This window comes from Pleurodeles waltl, chromosome 4_2, assembly GCF_031143425.1.
Source record: "Pleurodeles waltl isolate 20211129_DDA chromosome 4_2, aPleWal1.hap1.20221129, whole genome shotgun sequence".
Lineage (NCBI taxonomy): Eukaryota > Metazoa > Chordata > Amphibia > Caudata > Salamandridae > Pleurodeles > Pleurodeles waltl.
Window position 1 is genome coordinate 1,055,484,285 of NC_090443.1, and position 23,184 is coordinate 1,055,507,468.

Consider the following 23,184-nt stretch of genomic DNA (forward strand, 5'->3'; position numbering starts at 1 on the left):
AAGGGTGAAGAGAGCAGCCATGGTTAGTCCCTTCCTAGCCAAAGGTCCACAGGGCTGTAAAGCCTCAGTCACCTGATATAGACGCATTCCAGGCACTTGGATGAACAAAGCAGGAGCTGTAACTGCGAAGCAAAAATAAGAAGTCCTTGATTAGACTGTGGTGGATGTATAGAGTAAGTCCCTGGGGCAGGGGTCTTCAAACTGGGGGGCCTCAAGTGATCTCAGGGGGGGCACTAGGCTCTGGCCAAAAGAAGCATTGCACAGATAAGTGTTTTGTTTTTAGCAGAAACATGTTATTGCATTGTTAAAAAGGCAACACTACTCAACTGCAATGTTTAAATACACCTAGACACATTTAAACATTGCTATTTTTATAAAATAATTGTGAAAAATTCTGAGGGGAGGCAATGATTTGTTTTTCAACTGGGGGGAGTGGCATTAAAAAGTTTTTGGAGACCCCTGCCCTGGGGGCCTCAGTTTGTAGGCTTCCTTGTGTGTCTGCTTTGCAGTAGGCAGTACTGAGTAGTGTTGTCAGAACTGCTTTGGTGTTCATGGTCAGACTGTCACCTGCAACACACTGAGACAAGGGGAACTCGCGTGGCTGACTGCAGCACTGTGGTGGGTGGTGTTACATACTCTGCAAGACTAGTCTGGCTCCTGATGGAATAATGTAGTGCAAGACTTTGGGGCTCCTCTCAGTGTCCAGGCCTCAGTTTTCCAACGCTGAAGCTTCCTCCATTGCTCCCTCCTCGCCTCTCCCTCCCTCTCATTGCTCTCCCCGCAAGATGGCTGCCAGGGAGAGCACACATTACTCGCTGTAGGCCCTTGTTCTGACCTGAAGTGTTACCAATCATCTGCTGCGCCCTTCACACTCTCTGGTGGGGGTTCTCACCCTGGGTATCGCCCAGGACAGAAACCCATATTAGCGCACTTGTCTGTTGTATTAATACAAAAAGGGTTCCAGGCACATTCATTGCACACTGCACACCGCGCACACAAGCCATATGTATGCCATGCACCACACAACTTCAGCACTGCATTACTCTGAGACTGACCCACACCACACACTAAGTGCTTCAGTATGCGTGCCTGGTATACAGCTCTCACATGTGGCTGGTACGCTGCCCCCTTCTGAGATCCCTTCCTTCCCTCCTTGCAGGAACATCAGCTCGGAGCGCAGTGAGGCACGACGGAAGCTGCGGGAGCGGGACGGGCTGGTTGATGCCCTGGTCTACATTGTGCAGTCAGAGATTGGACAGAAGGACAGCGACAGCAAGGTGAGGCTCGCTGTCCGTTGGGTGGGTGTTCGGGGTCTCTCATGGATGCTTCTGCCCTGGAACTTTCTTGTGGCACAGCTGGCTTCTTACCCCAGGCAGTCCTCTGCTCGACAGTGTGACCTTCTCTCATTCATTGAGCTTTCTTCGACCGCTGCCTGTCTGGTCACCTGCCTCGTCCCCTGCCTGTTGTCCTGCCTGTCTCGTCCCTAGCCTGACCTCCTGCCTACCTTGTCTCCTGTCTCTCGTCCCTAGCCTGACCTCCTGCCTGCCTTGTCTCCTGTCTGTCTCGTCGCTAGCCTGACCTCCTGCCTGCCTGGTCTCCTGCCGGTCTCGTCCCTAGCCTGACCTGCCTGCCATTAAGTTCCTTCGAGTGCAGACTCATGGCAGATGTTGAGCTGTCCTAAAACTCAGTTTATTCGCCTTGTGCTTCCTTCCTGCAGCACGGCTAAAGTCATTCAGAGCAGAGTGGTGGCACATGAAAGATTTAAATAACCTACTTCCTGTAGCACTGCTCGCTCTCCCTCCTAGACTTGAAATTAACACTGTTTGCTCTCTCCTCCGCTTGCTAAATCATTTTTTGTGGGACTACTGAAGCAGATTACCAAGATGGCTGCCAACACTTCCTTGTTGAAGTGCTGGCAGCAATTCACATATCAGCACTGGGACAGTTGGATCTGCGGTTTATCCTCGATCCTAGATATCTATGTTTTTTAAACTTTAATTACTCTAAAACTACTAAATGGATTTACACCAAATCACAAAACACGTCCTTTCTGGACCAAGAACGAGCTTTCTGCCAAATTTGGTGTAATTCCGTTCAGCGGTTTGGGCTGTAGACAGGTTATAAAAAAAGAAATTGAAAAATCCCATTGATGTAGACTGGGTAAAGTGTTTTGGGACCCCCTCCTTTTTCTTGGCCCGTGCTTGACGGATCACACAAACCTTTCAACACAGCAGCTGAACCAACTGAAGTATAAGTTGTGAACATTTTATGAAGGTTCGTCAAACCAGGCCAGTTATTGGCAAAACAAAAAATAGTCTCGGAGTAAAAATGGTCCGAACTACAAGTACCAACAACCACCAGTAGGTGATATATTAAGTATATGTGTGTATATATGTAAAGTGTAGATTATTCTACGCTTAACATGTTCATAGGTCATTGCATAGTTTATATACAAGTTGCTTGATTAGATGCTTATGAGTCTCTCTGTTTTTATTTTATCTGTCACAATGGGTAAATATTATCTTAGCTATTTATCTACAAGCGTTTCACTGTTGAAATATTGAGGAAAGATAAAATGTTATAAAAGTGCACAAATGAATTTCAAATACTGCAACTCTTAAAAGTCTATTTTGATACGATACAACTTTAAATTTCAATATATTATATTCCTTACACATATATTCCCCTACTATGTAATGCTGTATCTGTATATTTATTAATTTAGTCCTAGAAGAGGAAAAAAATAATAAAGATAGATACATTATCACTTTAGCCCTGCAAGAGGGGAAAAAAATACTCTCTCAAAAGCTTTACCCAGTCTCACCATTACCCTACCTGTACCTCTATCAATCCGTCTTCCATCCCCACTCTGACTCATCCCAAACTAATTCTGCTACTGCGATCTCCAAAATATAACCCTCCCTAGACTCTTCCCTCCCGCCTCACCCCAAACATCAGTTTACTACTATGATCTCCCAAACAACCCTACTAAATTCTCCCTCATTTATCTCTCATTTGACTCATCCCAAACCACATTTAACTACTGTGATCTCCCTAATACCTTTCCACAGAATCTTATGTCCTCCACCTCTCCTTTACTCATCTTACTACTATGATCTCCCAAGTAACACTTCTGGATTCTTCCCTCCTCTATCCCTCCATTAGTCTAGTTAATCCAACTAACAGCCTTGCACCCTCGGCTCAGAATAGCCCCTATTCTAATATTAATAATGTACTGCTATTTCCCTATACTAATCCACCACTAATCCTTTTGTGTTCCGGAGTAGCGTGCTACTCGCTGAAAAGTGCTTTGATGCCTCATCAGGGCCAGGAAGCACTATACAATTATCTACTTTTGCCTCTGCAAACCAACTGGCGATCCACTGAGCTCTCTGCATGGAGTACTTCTTTTTGGTACACCATATAGAGACACACCTTCCCACATTGGTCTCCCCTGCCTGCCCGCTGGTCTCCCCTGCTTGATGTCAATCTTTTTCAGTATAGTCTTCTCAGCAGCTCTTCTCTAGGACTGTCCACCCTCCGGCTCAACCCGATCACTGCCTGCTTTTCTGCACCCTCTGCTCACCTGGGCTGTAGCCTGCTCCCTCTCCCTTCCTCATGCCTACCTCGGGGTCGCCTGGTGAAATGCCTACTTCGTTCTTTGTAGCACAGCTGCAGCTGCCGTGGTAGGGTCTCCCTTTGGGCTGTCCTGCAGCACAGGCTGCTCTTGTACCTACCACCACCAGCAGCATGAAATGCACAGCGCGGTTCGCCTAGCCTCATGCCTGGCACCAAGCTCTTCATGGCTTTCATACCTCCCTCACTCTTTATAGCACGGATCATCTGTCTGCCAGGGCTTCATTCCAGCATCCATCTTTATCCTTAAGGTTTAGGAAGGTTCATCCGGCTGGTATCCTGACCCTTGCGACACCTGCTGACCGAGTTGGTCGATGCTGTCGCCTGCGCTCTGTAGCACACTGTTTAACGATCACTCATGCGGACTGGGAGCGGTCGTACAAGGGTCTGGCCTTTCTGGGAGCGGTCGTACAAGGGTCTGGCCTTTCTGGGAGCGGTCGTACAAGGGTCTGGCCTTTCTGGGAGCGGTCGTACAAGGGTCTGGCCTTTCTGGGAGCGGTCGTACAAGGGTCTGGCCTTTCTGGGAGCGGTCGTACAAGGGTCTGGCCTTTCTGGGAGCGGTCGTACAAGGGACTGGCCTTTCTGGGAGCGGTCATCTGTCATACAAGGGACTGGCCTTTCTGGGAGCGGTCATCTGTCATACAAGGGACTGGCCTTTCTGGGAGCGGTCATCTGTCGTACAAGGGTCTGGCCTTTCTGGGAGCGGTCGTACAAGGGTCTGGCCTTTCTGGGAGCGGTCGTACAAGGGTCTGGCCTTTCTGGGAGCGGTCGTACAAGGGTCTGGCCTTTCTGGGAGCGGTCGTACAAGGGTCTGGCCTTTCTGGGAGCGGTCGTACAAGGGTCTGGCCTTTCTGGGAGCGGTCGTACAAGGGTCTGGCCTTTCTGGGAGCGGTCGTACAAGGGACTGGTCTGTCTGGAAGCTGTGATTTTTTTTTTTTTTTTGCTGCAGCATAAGCCCCTGTGGGCCACCCTTCAGTGCACTGTTGGTTGCTCTAGCGCACGTCCAGCCTGGGACCTCCAGGCCGGTGCACTCTAGTGCTGTGCCGGCTGTTTCCTAGGGCACCCTCGCTCCTAGGTTTCAGCACTGGATGCTGGTGATTTCTAGCACTAATCACTTTTCGGCTCTGATGTTCGTTTACCCTGGTGTGACTTGCAGGGATTATCGAAGGACGTTTCTGAGTTCTCTAAAATGTCTCCTTTCTCTAACCCCTTGCCACAGCTGGTGGAAAACTCTGTCTGCTTGCTCCGTAACCTCTCGTACCAGGTCCACCGTGAAATACCCCACGCCGAAAAGTACCAGGAAGTGCCTCTCAATAGCTCCAGCTCTGGCCAACAGAACGCGAGCTGCTTTGGGACCAAAAAAGGCAAAGGTGAGTCCACTGTCGAAGGTTCGTTTGTGCATGCCTGGAGGTTGGTCATTTTAGTCTGTGTTCCAGCAAGTGTTATTCTTTGTGCTTCTAGGCACTCAGCCAGTTTGAAAACCAACATCTGTTCAATGGCCTTTTAAGTGCCAGCCAACTGTGGTGATTGAGGTGTGATTGATTTTATAAAATGGCTACATTTGTCCCAGTGTGGTAGCTGGAGGGAGGCTCGGCCGCACGAGGCGACCAATAGTGCAAATGAAGCTTAACAACTGGGTGATGTTGGGGGTCCTATTTGCTCATAATTGTCGCTGGAGTTGTATGGGGTTTTCAGATTACACTTTTTTTTTTTCTTTTTTTTTTCAGGGGTTTCTAAGTCTGCTTTTCAGTCAGGTCATTAGTTCAGATTTATATATAATACGCTAAAAACAATTGGTGTAAATGCTTTTAAATTGCATCCCCCAAAATCCCTCTGCAACCCTTATCCCTACCTTTCCCTGAATCCTAAGAAAACCTTCCCCACCCTAAACTCCTGTCCCCACCCCTACGCTTCACCCGTTCCTGCTCCCCTAAACTCCTCTCCCACTCTCTAGTCCAGCCACCCCTGCCTCATATCTATCTAAATTAATTGCAAGTCAGAAACTAATGCAACAAAGTAAAGGTAAAGCTAATTAAAGAAACAGTAACACCCCCAGAACACAGCCCGATGTGTGGGGGCTCAGCAGCGCCAGGTGGGCCTGTTATTGGCTGCCTGATTGGATACAGCAGTGCGGCTGTGGGCAGAGTTTGACCCAATCACGCACCTTTGGCACGAGTTGGAATCTACTTCAAGAGTACATTCTCTGGAGGGTTGATGTGCAACGTTGAATTGCTTACATCTACGAGGATGAGCCTTGTAAGTTGAGAGCGCGGAGGTATTCTCAGAGCCCCAGTTTGGAACTTGCCCATTAGGCAAGTGCCTTGGTTATTCGCTTGTTTCATTTCTGTACTTGGAGTTTAAGTGCTCTGAAGGAACCGTTTGACCCATAGTCTACCAGTTTCCGGTGGTGGATGAAGTCAGTAGAGGTTTGGTGTGATTATTAGGGTGAATTAGGTGTGATTACTAGGGTGAGTTCAGACAAATAGGATAAGTAAATAAAGTATTGGAGGTTGGATATTGTGAGACTTCATGGAGTGATTAGACAGGAGAATGTTATATATGTGGGATTTATGAGAGTGGGAGAATCGATCGTTCAGAAAGATATTGGTACTTGTTACTCAGAAGGGGAGATTGATTTCTAAGGAGGGGTACTGTTTGTACTATACTTCAAGCGGCAGACGTGACCGAGTCGGGTACACTGGGAGCCAGTAAGGCAGGCAGACCGAGTGTAAGGAGAGGATCATTGTAATGGAGTGGCTGGAGCGAGAACCCCAGCTCTAAATCAATGTTTATTTTCATGCAGTTTTTAGGTATACGGTGCTGGTGAGAGACTGCAATATGAGGAAGTAGAAAGAGAGACTGAGTTGATTACCTGTGGGCAGGTGGCATTTTACTGTATCTTTGGTTGCTCTGATGGTAGTCCGTACAGAGAACCCTACAGAGACCTCAGCTTAACATGGAGTTTGTGGATCTCTGGTGGCTCAGAACGCCTTTGACTATCGGACAATGCAGTCTTCAGCGGTTCTTAGCTCACCTTAATCTGAGCCAGCTTCCATCCTTCATTGGACAGTGCTTTTTTGCTGGTCGACCTATCTCGATGTTCATGAGATGCTTGAGTTAGCGGACTATAGCCACTGGACTATATCTGCGGTCTGTTTATGTTGATGTCCTGGGATGCTTGAGTTGGCTCTCTGTCCCAGCTTTCATCTTTGATGAAGAGGGTGTTGATGACTGGTCAGTTTTCATGGCACTAATATGCTTGAGTTGGGGTCTATGCCCAAGCACCGGTATTCTTCACTAGACGATGGCCTGAATAATGGGCAGTTCTTGATGCTCTTGAGAGGTTGCTGTATCTTTTTCTGTGGCCGTTCTTCAGACTTTCTCTGCTGAAGGATGGTTTTGATGCTTGGCCTGTCTTGGGCCGATATGATCCCTAGTTTAGCTTTCATACCACAGCTCCCTGGAGGCCACTTGACAGTGGTTTCAGTGCTCGCCAGTCTTGGCCCAGTAGATACTCTGCTCACTTCCCTTGAGGCCACTGGATGATTATTTCGATGCATGGTTTGTGTTGGCTAAGTAGATATTCAGCTTTCAGTTCATAGTACCCTGGAAGACGAGAGGCATCATCCACCCGGTAATGATGCTTTGTTACTCTTGTGAGATGCTCAGTTTAGCATGTCTGAGGCTCCTTCCTCCCCACGATTGGCAGATGAGATGAGTATAAGATTCTTTTCGGGGCTCTGGCAGCCAGGAGCCCCCTTTGCTCCCTCCCATATGTAAACTCAACATAGACGATAGTGGTTCAATTCTTTGTTACATGAACTCGTCATGTGCTGTCATATTGCAATTCCTTGGGGGTGCAACGCTCCTTTTCCCGTCCTATGGAACTCTTGACCAATGGTCACAGGTTATTGAAAATGTCTTTTTAACTTGTTTTTTTGTGCCTGACTCTGGCATGTCGTATTGTATTGAACATCCTATTGCCTGCTGGTTCGTGGTTCTGGTCTCTGGCTCCATGAGCCTCCTCCCTCCCCTGTGGGATGAGGAACTGCTTGTGACACCAGTGAGGGCGAATTTCCTATGAGTCGCGTTCTGCGATTTTATAATATGTTGGTATTAATTGGTTTATTGGTACTCGATTTACTGGCCTCTGAAGGGGTGGAAAGAAGAAATGACCTTTCTGAAATTCAACCTCCCAACCTGAGTTCACCATTGTCCACAGCAAGAGCTTGGCTCACTGAGTTGTCTTGCCAGCAGCATCCTGTGTCTTGTGACGCAGTGTGGGGAGCCATGACCTATGGTATCGTCTTATGGGAAGCTGTGATCGCGTGTGGTATCCGTTGTCCCTGTGATTTCATGTAGGAAGCTGTGATTGCGCTTGTCTGCTAATGTAGTAACTTTTGCTTCTTTTGTTTTTTTTCTTTCTCTCAATGACCTGTGACCTTTGACCTGCTGTGGCCTATCACCATTGTTGCCTGGGCACCATCTCTCACGCTCGCTGCTTCTGATGGTCCTCTGCTGCCCCCTTGGCTTGTCCTTTCGGGGGTCGTCTTTTATACATCCCCCGGCTGACTTATCTCATCTTTTTACATCTTTCTCCCCCCCCTTCTTTCCATTCTTTCTTCTTTGTACTTGTTTCACTTACTTTCCAATCCTTCACTTCTGCTTCCTTTCCTTGACCTTCCCCTGTTGATTCTTTCTTTCTTTTTCTTAATTTGTCCATGTCTTTTCTGCTTCCTTCCTTTGTCCCTTTACACTCTTTTCATATATTTACTTTCTAATCTCCTCTTCCAACGTTTTTCCTCCCCTTGTGTACTTGGTTATCTTGTCCTTGTTCTCGCGTTTGCTCTTGTGTTCACTTACCCGCTCTTCCCAACTCTTTCTGTCCCTTTGTAAATCTTCGTTTTCTTCCCATTTCTTATCCCTCGATTCTCTGCACTTCGTTCCTTAACCTTGCATCGTTCTTCCATATCCAATTCCTGCTCTTTGCTCCTCTTGCGCACTCCTGTCTCTGCTTGGGCTGCTCTTCCAGACGAGTGGTTTGCTAAAGGTGAGTGGGTCTCTGGCCTCCATCCTCGCATGCTTTGAATGAAATTCAGCCTGTTTGTCTATTGCCTGTCATACTCCCTCTAACCCAGATCTTCACCCATCTCATCCTTAGCACCATCTTACCCATTCTTAATCCCCACATCCGTGTCTTCCTCCCCTCGTTACTCTAGCCACATGACCATCCTCACAGAACATAGCTGTTCGTCTTCTAATATTAATAGGAAAAGTGAAATAACATGTTCGATGGCATCTGTCGCTGTAGATACGCATGTTCTGCAATAGCTCGCCATCTGGTGTTGGGCCGGAGTGTTACAAGTTGTTTTTCTTCGAAGAAGTCTTTCGAGTCACGGGACCGAGTGACTCCTCCTTTTGTCTCCATTGCGCATGGGCGTCGACTCAATCTTCGATTGTTTTTTTTCCGCCATCGGGTTCGGACGTGTTCCTGTCGCTCCGAGTTTCGGAACGGAAAAAATAGTTAATTTCGGAAGATTTTCGTCGGTATTGTTGCGTTCGGGATCGGCGTACTTAGATTCCACACCGCATCGAAGATCAAAGAGCTCCGGTGCCCTTCGGGGTAGTTTTTCGATCCTCCGTCGGGGGCCTGGTCGGCCCGACCGCGTGCTGAAGAACGCCGATGGAACGGACCCCGTTCCGTTTCTGCCCCAAATGCCACAATAAATACCCCTACACAGACCAACACTTGGTCTGCAACCTGTGCCTGTCACCTGAGCACAGCGAAGACACCTGCGAGGCCTGTCGTGCGTTCCGGTCCCGAAAAACACTCCGAGACCGTCGAGCCAGAAGACTTCAAATGGCGTCCGCACCGACAGCCCAACGGGAGTTCGAGGAACAAGAAGAGGAAGGTACCTTCTCGATCCAAGACTCAGACTCCGAAGGATTCGACGATACACAAACCGTGAGTAAGACGTCGAAAACCACACAAAGAAACATTTACAAGGCCCAGGGGACGCCACTGCCACCAGGCCATGGCTCGACCCATAAATTCGGTGACCGACCGTCGGCACCGAAAAAGGCCCAAACAGTGCCGAGATCGTCCGACTCCGGTCGAGACACCGGCACGCAGCCTTCTCGGGACCGAGAAAGTGCTGGAGACAAGCCTCGACACCGAGATGCCGGTGTGGACACGTCTCGACGCCGAGACAGCGGCACCGAAACAGATCGACGCCGAGAGGTTTCGGCCCCGAAAAGGAAAAAAGTCACCTCGGAGCCGAAAAAACACGCAGACAAAGTTTCGATGCCGAAACAAACTGCAAGCGACCCAGCTTCAGGCTCTTATACAGAAGAGCACTCGCTAACCTCCCAAATGCAAAAGCATAGGTTTGAGGAAGAGCTACAAGCAACTGATGTGGACCATACGCAAAAGCGTATCTTCATTCAGCAGGGAACAGGAAAAATAAGCACCCTTCCCCCCATTAGGAGAAAGAGAAGGTTGGAGTTCCAGACGGAACAAGCACCACAACCAAAAGTGGTGAAAAGAGTTACACCACCACCCTCTCCTCCGCCCGTGATTAACGTTTCACCAGCACAAACGCCATCACACTCCCCAGCTCACACCACCATGAGCCAGGGTGACCAAGATCAGGACGCATGGGACCTATACGACGCCCCAGTGTCAGATAACAGCCCAGAGGCATACCCTACAAAACCATCTCCACCAGAAGACAGCACCGCGTACTCTCAGGTGGTGGCTAGAGCAGCACAATTTCACAACGTAAGCCTCCACTCAGAACAGGTCGAGCATGATTTCTTGTTCAACACACTCTCCTCCACCCACAGCTCCTACCAAAGCCTGCCTATGCTCCCTGGTATGCTCCGGCACGCAAAAGACATATTTAAGGACCCGGTCAAAAGTAGGGCAATCACACCAAGGGTGGAAAAAAAGTATAAGCCGCCTCCTACAGACCCGGTTTTCATCACAACACAGCTGCCACCAGACTCTGTTGTTGTAGGAGCAGCTAGGAAAAGGGCCAACTCTCACACATCTGGAGATGCACCACCCCCAGATAAAGAAAGCCGCAAGTTTGATGCAGCTGGTAAGAGAGTCGCAGCACAAGCTGCAAACCAGTGGCGCATCGCGAACTCCCAGGCACTACTTGCGCGCTATGACAGAGCCCACTGGGACGAGATGCAACATCTCATTGAACATCTGCCCAAAGACTTCCAAAATAGGGCAAAACAAGTGGTTGAGGAGGGACAGACCATCTCCAACAACCAGATACGTTCCTCCATGGACGCTGCAGATACAGCTGCACGGACAATTAATACATCTGTAACTATCAGAAGGCATGCATGGCTCCGAACGTCTGGATTTAAACCAGAGATTCAACAAGCAGTTCTCAATATGCCTTTTAATGAAAAAGAACTGTTCGGTCCAGAAGTGGACACAGCGATTGAGAAACTCAAAAAAGATACAGACACTGCCAAAGCCATGGGCGCACTCTACTCCCCGCAGAGCAGAGGGAATTACAGCACATTCCGTAAAACGCCCTTTCGAGGGGGGTTTCGGGGTCAAAGCACACAAGCCAGCACCTCACAAGCAACACCGTCCACTTACCAGGGACAGTATAGAGGAGGTTTTCGGGGACAATATAGAGGAGGGCAATTCCCTAGAAATAGAGGGAGATTTCAAAGCCCCAAAACCCCTACTACTAAACAATGACTCACATGTCACTCACCCCCTCCACACAACACCAGTGGGGGGAAGAATAGGTCATTATTACAAAGCATGGGAGGAAATCACTACAGACACTTGGGTTCTAGCAATTATCCAACATTGTTATTGCATAGAATTTCTACAATTCCCTCCAAACATACCACCAAAAGCACAAAATTTAACAACACACCATTCCAATCTCCTGGAGATAGAAGTGCAGGCACTATTGCAAAAGAATGCAATTGAATTAGTGCCAAACACACAAATAAACACAGGAGTTTACTCACTGTACTTTCTGATACCAAAGAAGGACAAAACGCTGAGACCAATCCTAGACCTCAGAGTAGTGAACACTTTCATCAAATCAGACCACTTCCACATGGTCACACTACAAGAAGTATTGCCATTGCTAAAACTGCACGACTACATGGCAACTTTAGACCTCAAGGATGCTTATTTCCATATACCAATACACCCATCGCACAGGAAATACCTAAGGTTTGTATTCAAAGGAATACATTACCAATTCAAGGTACTGCCTTTCGGATTAACAACCGCACCAAGAGTCTTTACCAAATGTCTAGCAGTGGTCGCAGCACACATAAGAAGGCAGCAAATACATGTGTTCCCATATCTAGACGACTGGCTAATCAAGGCCCATTCGTTAATAGAGTGCTCAAATCACACAAATCATATCATACAAACCCTCTTCAAGCTAGGGTTCACCGTCAATTTCACAAAATCCAAAATTCTGCCACGCAAGGTACAACAATACCTGGGAGCCATAATAGACACATCAAAAGGAGTAGCCACTCCAAGTCCACAAAGAATTCAAAATTTCAACACCATCATACAACGCATGTATCCAACACAAAAGATACAGGCAAAGATGGTATTACAACTCCTAGGCATGATGTCATCATGCATAGCCATTGTCCCAAACGCAAGACTGCACATGAGGCCCTTACAACAATGCCTAGCATCACAGTGGTCTCAAGCACAGGGTCACCTTCTAGATCTGGTGTTAATAGACCGCCAAACTTACCTCTCGCGTCTGTGGTGGAACAACATAAATTTAAACAAGGGGCGGCCTTTCCAAGACCCAGTGCCACAATACGTAATAACAGATGCTTCCATGACAGGGTGGGGAGCACACCTCAATCAACACAGCATACAAGGACAATGGAACGTACATCAAACAAAACTGCATATCAATCACCTAGAACTTCTAGCAGTTTTTCAAGCACTAAAAGCTTTCCAACCAATAATAGTTCACAAATACATTCTCGTCAAAACAGACAACATGACAACAATGTATTATCTAAACAAGCAGGGAGGGACGCACTCCACGCAGTTAAACCTACTAGCACAACAAATTTGGCATTGGGCAATTCACAACCAAATTCGCCTAATTGCACAGTTTATACCAGGGATACAAAATCAACTCGCAGACAATCTCTCTCGAGATCACCAACAGGTCCACGAATGGGAAATTCACCCCCAAATACTGAACACTTATTTCAAACTCTGGGGAACACCTCAGATAGACTTGTTTGCGAAAAGGGAGAACGCAAAATGCCAAAACTTCGCATCCAGATACCCACACAAACAATCCCAAGGCAATGCCCTATGGATGAACTGGTCAGGGATATTTGCTTACGCTTTTCCTCCTCTCCCTCTCCTTCCTTACCTGGTAAACAAACTCAGTCAAAGCAAACTCAAACTCATATTAATAGCACCAACTTGGGCAAGGCAACCCTGGTACACAACGCTGCTAGACCTATCAGTGGTACCCTGCATCAAATTGCCCAACAGGCCAGATCTGTTGACACAGCACAACCAAAAGATCAGACACCCAGATCCAGCATCGCTGAATCTAGCAATCTGGCTCCTGAAATCCTAGAATTCGGACACTTACAACTTACCCAAGAATGTATGGAAGTCATAAAACAAGCAAGAAGGCCATCCACCAGGCACTGCTATGCAAGTAAATGGAAGAGGTTTGTTTGCTACTGCCATATTAATCAAATACAACCATTACACACAACTCCAGAACATGTAGTGGGTTACTTGCTTCACTTACAAAAATCTAACCTAGCTTTCTCTTCCATTAAGATTCACCTTGCAGCAATATCTGCATACCTGCAGACTACCTATTCAACTTCCCTATATAAAATTCCAGTCATTAAAGCATTCATGGAGGGCCTTAGGAGAATTATACCACCAAGAACACTACCTGTTCCTTCATGGAACCTAAATGTTGTCCTAACTAGACTTATGGGTCCACCTTTTGAACCCATGCACTCCTGCGACATACAGTTCCTAACCTGGAAGGTGGCATTTCTCATCGCCATTACTTCCCTGAGAAGAGTAAGCGAGATTCAGGCGTTTACTATACAGGAACCTTTTATACAACTACACAAAAATAAAGTCGTCCTAAGGACCAATCCTAAATTTTTGCCAAAGGTTATTTCACCGTTCCATCTAAATCAAACAGTAGAACTTCCAGTGTTCTTTCCACAGCCAGATACCGTAGCTGAAAGGGCACTACATACATTAGATGTCAAAAGAGCATTAATGTATTACATTGACAGAACAAAGAACATCAGAAAGACTAAACAACTCTTTATTGCATTTCAAAAACCTCATGCAGGAAACCCAATTTCAAAACAAGGTATAGCCAGATGGATAGTTAAATGCATCCAAATCTGCTACCTTAAAGCTAAACGACAGCTGCCCATTACACCAAGGGCACACTCAACCAGAAAGAAAGGTGCTACCATGGCCTTTCTAGGAAACATCCCAATGCAAGAAATATGTAAGGCAGCCACATGGTCTACGCCTCACACATTCACCAAGCACTACTGTGTAGACGTGTTATCCGCACAACAAGCCACAGTAGGTCAAGCTGTATTAAGGACATTATTTCAGACTACTTCCACTCCTACAGGCTGATCCACCGCTTTTGGGGAAATAACTGCTTACTAGTCTATTGCAGAACATGCGTATCTACAGCGACAGATGCCATCGAACTGAAAATGTCACTTACCCAGTGTACATCTGTTCGTGGCATCAGTCGCAGTAGATTCGCATGTGCCCACCCGCCTCCCCGGGAGCCTGTAGCAGTTTGGAAGTTACCTTCAATTATTTATATATGTATCATCTCAACCTTAAATAGGTGCATACTTAGTCACTCCATTGCATGGGCACTATTACTACAATTCAACTCCTACCTCACCCTCTGCGGGGAAAAACAATCGAAGATGGAGTCGACGCCCATGCGCAATGGAGACAAAAGGAGGAGTCACTCGGTCCCGTGACTCGAAAGACTTCTTCGAAGAAAAACAACTTGTAACACTCCGGCCCAACACCAGATGGCGAGCTATTGCAGAACATGCGAATCTACTGCGACTGATGCCACGAACAGATGTACACTGGGTAAGTGACATTTTCATTATAAAGCGCTGCGTTCACCCAGAGAGATCTTGGTGCTCCGAGAGCCTCTCTGGAGCTGTAATGTCATTATACACAACATGCAAATAATTAAAGAACTGAGAAGCTGGTTCTTACGTAGTCCCAGAGTGTGTCAAAGGAGGATTCAGGATGCTGAAAAAATGACTTTGAAGTCCAGAGTCTCTCCACTGTGACAAAGCTCTTCCTCCGAAGGTAGCTTGTGAAACCTGGGAAGTCTTACCGAAAGAGCCTTTTCTGATCGGAGTGTCACAGTTTATAGAAGAACCTTTGCGGGTTGGGTTGTGGATGGAAAAGCAGTTTATGCACCAGGCAGGGATTTAAAAAATGACTTTGCTTTACTGAAAGCCAATATAACTTGGCTAATGCAGGTGAGATAGAATCAGATATTTTCAAACTCCAAGGCAGCCGGGCTGCAGGATTCTGAACCATCTGACGCTTGTTTAATGCCCTGGAATGTAGGTCACGATCAGTGGGATTGTAGTAATCCACAATGTAGTGAGCTGCAGCAAACTTATTTAAGATTCAGATTTTTTTTTTTTGAGGCAATAAAAAGATGTGTAATCTGCTTCAGTATGTGCAGTAGGTAAAGACTGGCGTTTGCCACCATATTGACTTGATCAGCCGTGGTTGTCACACTTGACTCCCTGACTGGCTGCGCAGGAGAGTGGGCTTTGCACCTAGAGCAGAAGGAACATCTAGAACAGGTGAATCTCTGAAAGGGGAAAGAATTTCTGTCTTGCTTCTGTTGAGTTTGTTACTCCAGAGACCTCTAAGACCCTGCACTTTATAAGCAGTCAGGGACATTATCCGCCATCAGCCTAGGATCCCCACCGTGATTGGAGGGTCATGGGCACACATCTTAATACAAAGGATTGAATGGAAGACGCCGGGGCAACCACATACAAATTCCAAGGGAGTGGGGACAACACAGATCCCTGTCGGACTCCTTCTCAGCTTTTTTTCTCTTTCTGAAAAAGAAATCCAAGGTTAAATGCAATGATCTGTCCTGGCTCCACGGTTGTTTGTGTAAAAGAGCTACGCCATTGGTCCCGAGCTCTGCCAGGTGGCCCCTCTAGCTGATGCTCCACAGAATCAAATGCTGTGGGGATCCAGGTGTGACCAAGGTAGCGGGCACATCAAGGTTGGTGCAGTATCTCGGAACTGCTCTCAGTGCAAAAAGCAGCCCTTGGAGGACGTAATGAGTTTGGAGGCTTCACAAGTTGAGAAAGCTGAGTAAATACAGCGCACTCGAGCAGTTGTGCTAATACGGCAACTGACAGAGAACAGCTGTTGAGCCAACCTACTCCTGAAACACTGAGACCTAACCTTCAAGGAATGAAAACCAGAGCGCTATAAAAACAAATGTTCTTGACTTAAACATTCTCAGTCTAGTGCAATGGAGAACAAGCCTGAAACCAGGAGTTCTGCTTAGGATATAGAGTGCCTTTGAAAGCAGTTTTGTTCTAGGATAGGTTCCTGCGGGGGAGGCTGACTGTCCAGGGCTATGGAAATTGTAGGTTTCTGTGCTACCCACCTGCCTTCCAGATGCAATATGAGGAATAATATGTTTGGTAAGGTTTATAAGCTGGAGGGACTTCTGGTCCAGCATCTTCCACCACCAAGTCTTCCTGTGAAAGTAACTGCCCATTTCAAACCGGTCTCTCCTCCCAGTTTGACTCCCATCCTGATGTGCCCAACACAAGCCACTGACTGGTCCAGCAACCCTTGTCTCACATCTCAGTCAGGGATGCTTCATGCCTCTCCTGCATCAAGAAGATCTGTCGCAGAGCGAATATTGAGGTGATGCTGCAACACCTAGGATAAGATTTCTTCCCCTCCCCCAGGGATACAGGATGGCACAGCTAAGAGCCTAAAAGCTGTTAGCTGGCAATTGCCCATAGTGTCACTCTAGGGCCTCCAGGACATCTGGCTGTGGCTAACTGCAGAAGTGACCCCACCCTCCTTTCGTTTGAACACCGACCTAGTAATCTGTATGTGCAGTAGCGAGCCCCTAGATGTGTAACTTAGATTGCTCCCACAGTATGTAGTCACCAGAGTTTTGTAATTGCCCCGGCAGCCAAAGCTCTCTTTTCTGATGGGAACTTCAAACCGCTGATTGCTCAGATAGTGAATAACCCAGGAGATTTGTTTTTTCGATCATTGTTGCTGCACGCTTGTAGGTGGTGTCATGCGGCTCTGTTGGCTTCGCCCTGCCCTGGAACTGACGCTGGAGCTGCATGACACCACCCACGGTTGGTTAGAGTATACAGCCGAAAGAGTTAGCGAGGGTGAGTAACTTGTTCATCTCATGCACAGAAGAGAACAAGCAACAAGGAGTGGAGATAATGCTGGTTAGATGGGAGTGGTGAGTGTTGTCATACGTCATCCATGTCCCCCACATCCTCCGTCTGATGCATTAACAGCAGCCACCACCCTGCATTCAGAAGACTAACAGTGTATGCTGGGGGAAGGAGCTCTGGGGTGCAGGGTACGTAGAGTAGGGAACTTTATAAAGCATAGGAGGAAGCTCTGTGTGCTGTGCAAAGGGAAGGGAGACCTACGGGGGGAGAGGGACCAGGAGCACCGGAGAGGGTCACCTAATTCTTCCTTTGTGTGTTTGTTTCAGGCAAAAAACCTGTTGAGGACCCAGGAGCAGACGTGGTGGACTTCCCCAAGAGAACTTCTCCAGCAAGAGGTAAATGAACTCCAAATTCCATGTCCATCAACAGACTTTCCCTTTTTGTTCCAGCTAGGGCTCTTCCAGCTCACAGCTGCTGTAACGTGGCTGGCACATTCCCAGGCTGCGCTGACCGGATGGAGCCAATAGTGAAGCAGAAGGTGCAGGAGGGTTCCCCCCCTCCCCCCCCCCCCCCCCCATGCGTCCTCTGCACATCTTCCTTTGTTCCTTATGTCTACTGACATGTGGTGACCAGAATTGTGCTGTTCAGACTTTTTTAATTTTATTTGTATATTACCTCATAGTTTACTGTCTGATATATTTTCTCATTCTGTGTATGGGAAGTGTATTAATGTGACTGGAGCTTAGCCTGTTTGTCACTGAGAGGCTTGCAGAAGTCTACACTTGGGTTAGATCTTCTCAGCCTCCGTGCCGTGGCTACTTCACCCTCAGAGGCCTTGGCTTCAAGGCTTCTCTGACTCGTTACTGTTGAATCTTCTGTGCCTCCCACACATTGACTTTGTTCTGCTGGGGTGAAAACCTGCCAAAGGCAAACATCCCAAATATTGAGGTTTCTGAACAGAGGACTATGTGGGTAAATGTTTTATTACATGCATTTAGCGCACTGAAACACTTCTTTGCCTTCGAAGGCTGGTAAGTTGCAGATCATTCATTAAATGGCTTATTTACTGATGTCATTTTGGAAATTTCCTATACAAGGAGTCTGGGTAGGAGTGGCTTGGTTTTCAAAGGAGGTCTTGGGATGAGCCAGGGCCAAGTATCCTGAAGACCACTCGTTGGCAGGCGCGCAGGACCGCTGCTCTACTCCTGTCCTGACGGGTCTCCTGCTCTTCAGTTGTGCTTTTCAGTGAACCTCTTAGAAGTGCTGACAGTCTGTGCTGAAAGCACATTGCTGTTGTCTTGAATGCTGAACATTGGCTTTTCCTGGCTTCTTCTGGCTAGATGGATCAGTTTCTCAGAGCCATCCTTGTGATGTTTTTCTGGAGCAGTTTGTCTGGGAGCCTCTACCCTAGTAGACATAGTGGCACAGGATGAAGATGTCCACTTTATTACTCCCCGTAGTAGGTTTTGTCAGTTCCGCGGCCCTTCTGCTTTGGACGACTGTCATTGATCAGCTTGCGGTGCTCTGGGCTGAGCTCAGACCTTGGCTTTCAATGAAGCGTAGACCAGGTGCTTCACAGCGGCATTCAGGTTAATAGTCCTCTGTAGTGGTTTATTCCACTTACCTGGAAGGGTCTGGTGTTGCCCTACACCACCTTAGGACTATCTGCCGAATCACGTTCCCTTCGTCACAGGCGCTTTCCATCCTGTTCTCAGGTGGCAGTGGAAAGCTAAGGCTTGACACTGGACATACCCATCTGGTGGCTTCAAGAATGCGGTGCTGGACCGACCGTAATCTCTAGTATGTGCTTTTGGAAACATCTTGCCTACATTGTTGATATTTCCCAGGGGCTCCATTGTGGGTGGCTCATGACTTGCTTGGGGCATCTCCCTATTCTGTCCACTAAGCAGACCCTCCAGGATATTGCAGCATTGATTTAAGAATCTTGAGGCATAAAAATGGAAATTTGCGGCGCACACTTGTATTTATTGTGGCATTGGAGCAGAAAATACTGTGACTAAAACGTAATTGTTATTCATCTTTTTATTCTTTTTGGGATACCTCAGTGGGCTACACTGTCTCAGAACATCATTCCAGGCATCTAGCTGCCTAGAAACCATCCCTAAAGACCTATATACTTGGCATGTTGCATTCCACGCAACCCCCCCCCCCCCCCCCCCACCTTCCCAAAAGACAGTTGACTTTAGAAATAAAGGCACTTGCATGAAAATCTGTTGCATGGTTTAGAGAAGCTGTACATTCCTGCTGTCCATTTTGTTTTCTAGCTTCGCCCTCATTGTGCACTAGTAAACGGTGCAAACCCATTGGAAGAGCACCGTCTCTTTTGTGCGTTTTGCCATCCATGCGGTGCTTAAGTGGCCAGAGTCGCCTTGCGTGTACTCCCCTCTCAAGGTGCTTCTGCCCTTCAACTCAAACTGTTGTAACTGGAAGTGATGGTTGTCGTAGTAGAGGGTCACAGGCTTTTGCTTCTGAACCTGTAAGTGAAGGATGCCCCCTGACATTCCCTACTTAAAGATCCATCAAGTCCCCATAGATTGGTTTGCTTGCTCTCAAGTGTGGCATGTGTGAAAGCTGTGTGTTGATGTGTATGTGGTTTACACAATAAAGAGTACATTGTGGTTCAGTTCTGACTCTGTGTGTATATTGGATGATGACTATCCTTTGGGAAAGCTGGGTATTTCCAGTCTGAGACTTCTCCCCCTCAGGCCAGCCGCCCCACACCTGCTCTAAAAGCAGAATTGTGAAGGATCACTGACCTGTTGCTTTGCTGTAAGTGGTATGTTATAATATTGTTACAATAAAAATCATCAAACAAAGTGTTTTAACACCCTACAAATGTATTGTGCAATTAGGTGTAGATTCTTTATTGTGAATTCCAGTGGGACGATAGGATGGCAAAATATACTTAGGATTGAATATTTCTGACAATATTTGGTTACAGTGTTCTGGTACCATGGTGCCCGAGTGAACCCCACCCACCCCCATCTTCCAGTATTATTGCCGTCCTTCTAGGAAATGCCAGCAAATGGGGAAATTGGGGTTGATCTACAATTCACAAACTAACCGGACCAGTCAGTACTACCTTGACCTGGGACACTTGGCTTTGTAGCCAAGTAAAGCTGTACAATGACCGAGATGCACTATGGCCACCAGAGGAGGACTACACTTAAGCCATTATTTGGTACATGGTCTGTGCTATGATGGGGCTTCTACATCCGAACAGGAAAGGATATTTCCGTAAGATCCTAGCCCTGCTGAGTTGCTACTTTCCATCCGTGTGGCTGAAGTGAACGAATCCTTTGTGAAACCACTGCAGTGACTTGAGAAAATGATGGCCTGTCTGACCGCATTAGGAGTTAGACCATGCCTGTCAGAAGAAGACCACTTGCTCTTAGCAATACCTGCACAATACCTGCTGACTGGAGCATGTGTGTGGAAGACCTGCCAGTGAGCCGTGGTCACTCAGTAGCTCAGCTGGCCAGTAGAAGAACAGAGATCATTTTAATATGAAATATCACCTGCCGCCAACAAGTATATAAGCCGCCTCCATCCATGCACTATCTTGTAACTGCAGAGGGCTATATTGGCTGTGCTGGGATAGACACTGAGCCACAAGCACATAAATTGTTATAATTCATCTACACAGGAGGGCACAGAAAAAGACCTGTGATTTGGATCTGTAAAGCTCTAATAAAAATGACTGAAACTAACCTAAGTGACCAGAAAGCAAATGGGAAATGGGGTTGATTAGTGACCTCGACTGAGAATGCAGTTGTGTCTTACAATATGCACACAGAGTATCAAGAAAGGCTTGCTTTAAATGTACACATTTTAATTTTCTTACTTTGCACTTGCTTAATTCCTAAAAAACTAGATAAGATATGAGACAACCCCATTAACAGTGTTTAGATGCTTACAGACTCTGGGTTTTATCATTTGGTATGCATCTACCCTGAACTTAAACAATGTTCAGAGGGCTCAATGAACAGCTTGAGGCGGGAAGGGGGAGAGTGAACATGTGCACGCCCGGAGGCTGTGTACGAGGCCGCTTCATGCGACCCAACGCTTAAAATAAAAAAATTGAAACAGCAGGTACCAGATTAGTAAGCCAGGCAGTTCCATTTGGCAAAACATTGTTCACTGTGGCCTGGAAATCTCACCCAGCCCCATCCCTGGACCAGGGGAGGCGATGGGTACAAACATGTCCGAGGCTGAAAGCGTGACGCTACACGGGGAAGAACCCTGAGCATTAAAGGAAGAAGCCTTGCACTGCAGGCGTCTGATGTTCTACTGATGTACTCACATCAGGATGGGTTTCAGCACAAGCTGTTGCGGGTTAGGATTCACCTGCCTCGGTGTACAATATGGGTGTTGTGGGGGGTGGGGAGATGAAGGCTTGAATAGTGAAGGCAAAAGGTTGAAGCCTGGTCTCACCAAATGTGTACACTGGGAGCCCCCACACAGGGTGTACAAAGCTTACACAGGAGCACTCACCTACCACAACTATTCCCAAACTGCCGGAGACAGCAAATTTAAACAAAGTACTACACCCCCAATTGCTGCCAACTCCATAGAAAGCATACACAGCGCTTCCACAGAAAGACGGTACAGTTCTTTAAGTTGGAAAGCTGCAGCAGCCACATGGTTGTGAGCTCCAGCCCCATTCCTACCAGAGAAAGTTCTCTTTTGTTTCTTCAGTTTAAAGAAGGTGAGATTGGCACTATAAAGGCCGGGGGCCGGATTTACCAATACTCTACATCAGTCTGCGTCCCTTTTGTAACACACACCAGGCAGTGTTGATTTTGGAATTTACTTTCCAGCACAAAACATGTTTTGCGCTGTAAAATGCTTCAAAATAACGCTTTGCACTACTTAGCAGTACCTTTCATCACTGGGGCATACAGTGGGTCATGCATGAGCCATTCTCATGCAAACAGCCTCATGGGTCTTGACAGACACCCCTGTCTACTAAAATTGATGAGATTTGCAACAACAAAAATACACACACCTGCTTGAAGCAAGTGTAACGTTGGAACAAAGATTTCTTTTGTCCAAACTTTTTAAACTTTACGTTGCATGTGTGCTGTACTCTACAGCACACATACAAAGTTATACCAGTGGTAACATGTCAAGGCACAGTATTTTGTACTGGAAGGGCCCCATTCCAGTACAAAACCTGTTTCACATCACACGCAGCCTTACACAATGGTTCGTGTGTGTGTGTGTGTACGTGCCTACTATCGAAAGAGCAACAGTGCACCGGCGCAGACACGACAATAGTGCTGTACCTTATTAGATCTGGCACGGTCCTGCCCTCTCCCTTTGGAATTCATGCTGCTGTGCTGCAGGAAATCTTTGTATATTTGGCACAGATTGCATAAAAACGACACCCCACATAGAGAGGTAACGAGTAAGGGTTTATGGTAAACAGTAAACAATTAACAAACTGGCATTGACATGTATCCTTGTGGGGACCCTCTCATTGCACTATTGAAGTGTCCACCACACGTCCAACAAATGCAATATTTTAAGGGCTTCGTTCCTGAATCTGTGGCTTACGGCTGTGCGTATCTTATGTTGCAATGCTAAAGGGTTCTGAAAAGTCCTCACTGTATAGCAGAATACAATTGGCTTTGATTGTCACAAATTCTGGAGAGCAGGAATGGGTTTTCAACCTTCCAGCTTGGACCATGAGCCTCAACACTGGAAGAAACTGTGAATGTTGGAATTGTACACCCCTTCAAACCATACCCCATCTTTGACGTTGGAAACCAGATCATTTACAGACTGACTTTAACTGGATACTTTCACCAGTTATCGTCCTATGCTTAGACGCTTTCTTCCAGGGAACATTGCAGTCCATAAAAACCCCCAACTGTCACTTTTATCAGAGTTATGGCAACTTCAGTCACTTTCTGGACGTGTGCACCAGTTGTGTAAATGCCTGGCAGCTGCTAGGACTTATCCTCACGCTCAGTTACACCGGCTCTTCCCTGACAGTTGTGCACTGTGATGCATGTTGCTGAAGTT

The 23,184-nt window shown here is 47.0% G+C and overlaps 1 protein-coding gene across 8 annotated transcripts in view; it reads left to right on the top strand.

Annotated features, from left to right (window-relative positions):
* CTNND1 (catenin delta 1) overlaps positions 1–23,184 on the top strand; it is a 175,419-nt gene that overhangs the window by 133,271 nt on the left and 18,964 nt on the right. For 6 of the 8 annotated variants that reach the window (XM_069233069.1, XM_069233070.1, XM_069233071.1 and 3 more), the window contains 4 exons: positions 1,160–1,277; positions 4,856–5,006; positions 8,669–8,686; positions 17,460–17,528. In XM_069233069.1, coding sequence (XP_069089170.1) covers positions 1,160–1,277; positions 4,856–5,006; positions 8,669–8,686; positions 17,460–17,528 — 356 coding nt within the window. The remainder of the gene's footprint in view (positions 1–1,159; positions 1,278–4,855; positions 5,007–8,668; positions 8,687–17,459; positions 17,529–23,184) is intronic. The other 2 variants (XM_069233072.1, XM_069233075.1) reach the window with 1 other exon arrangement.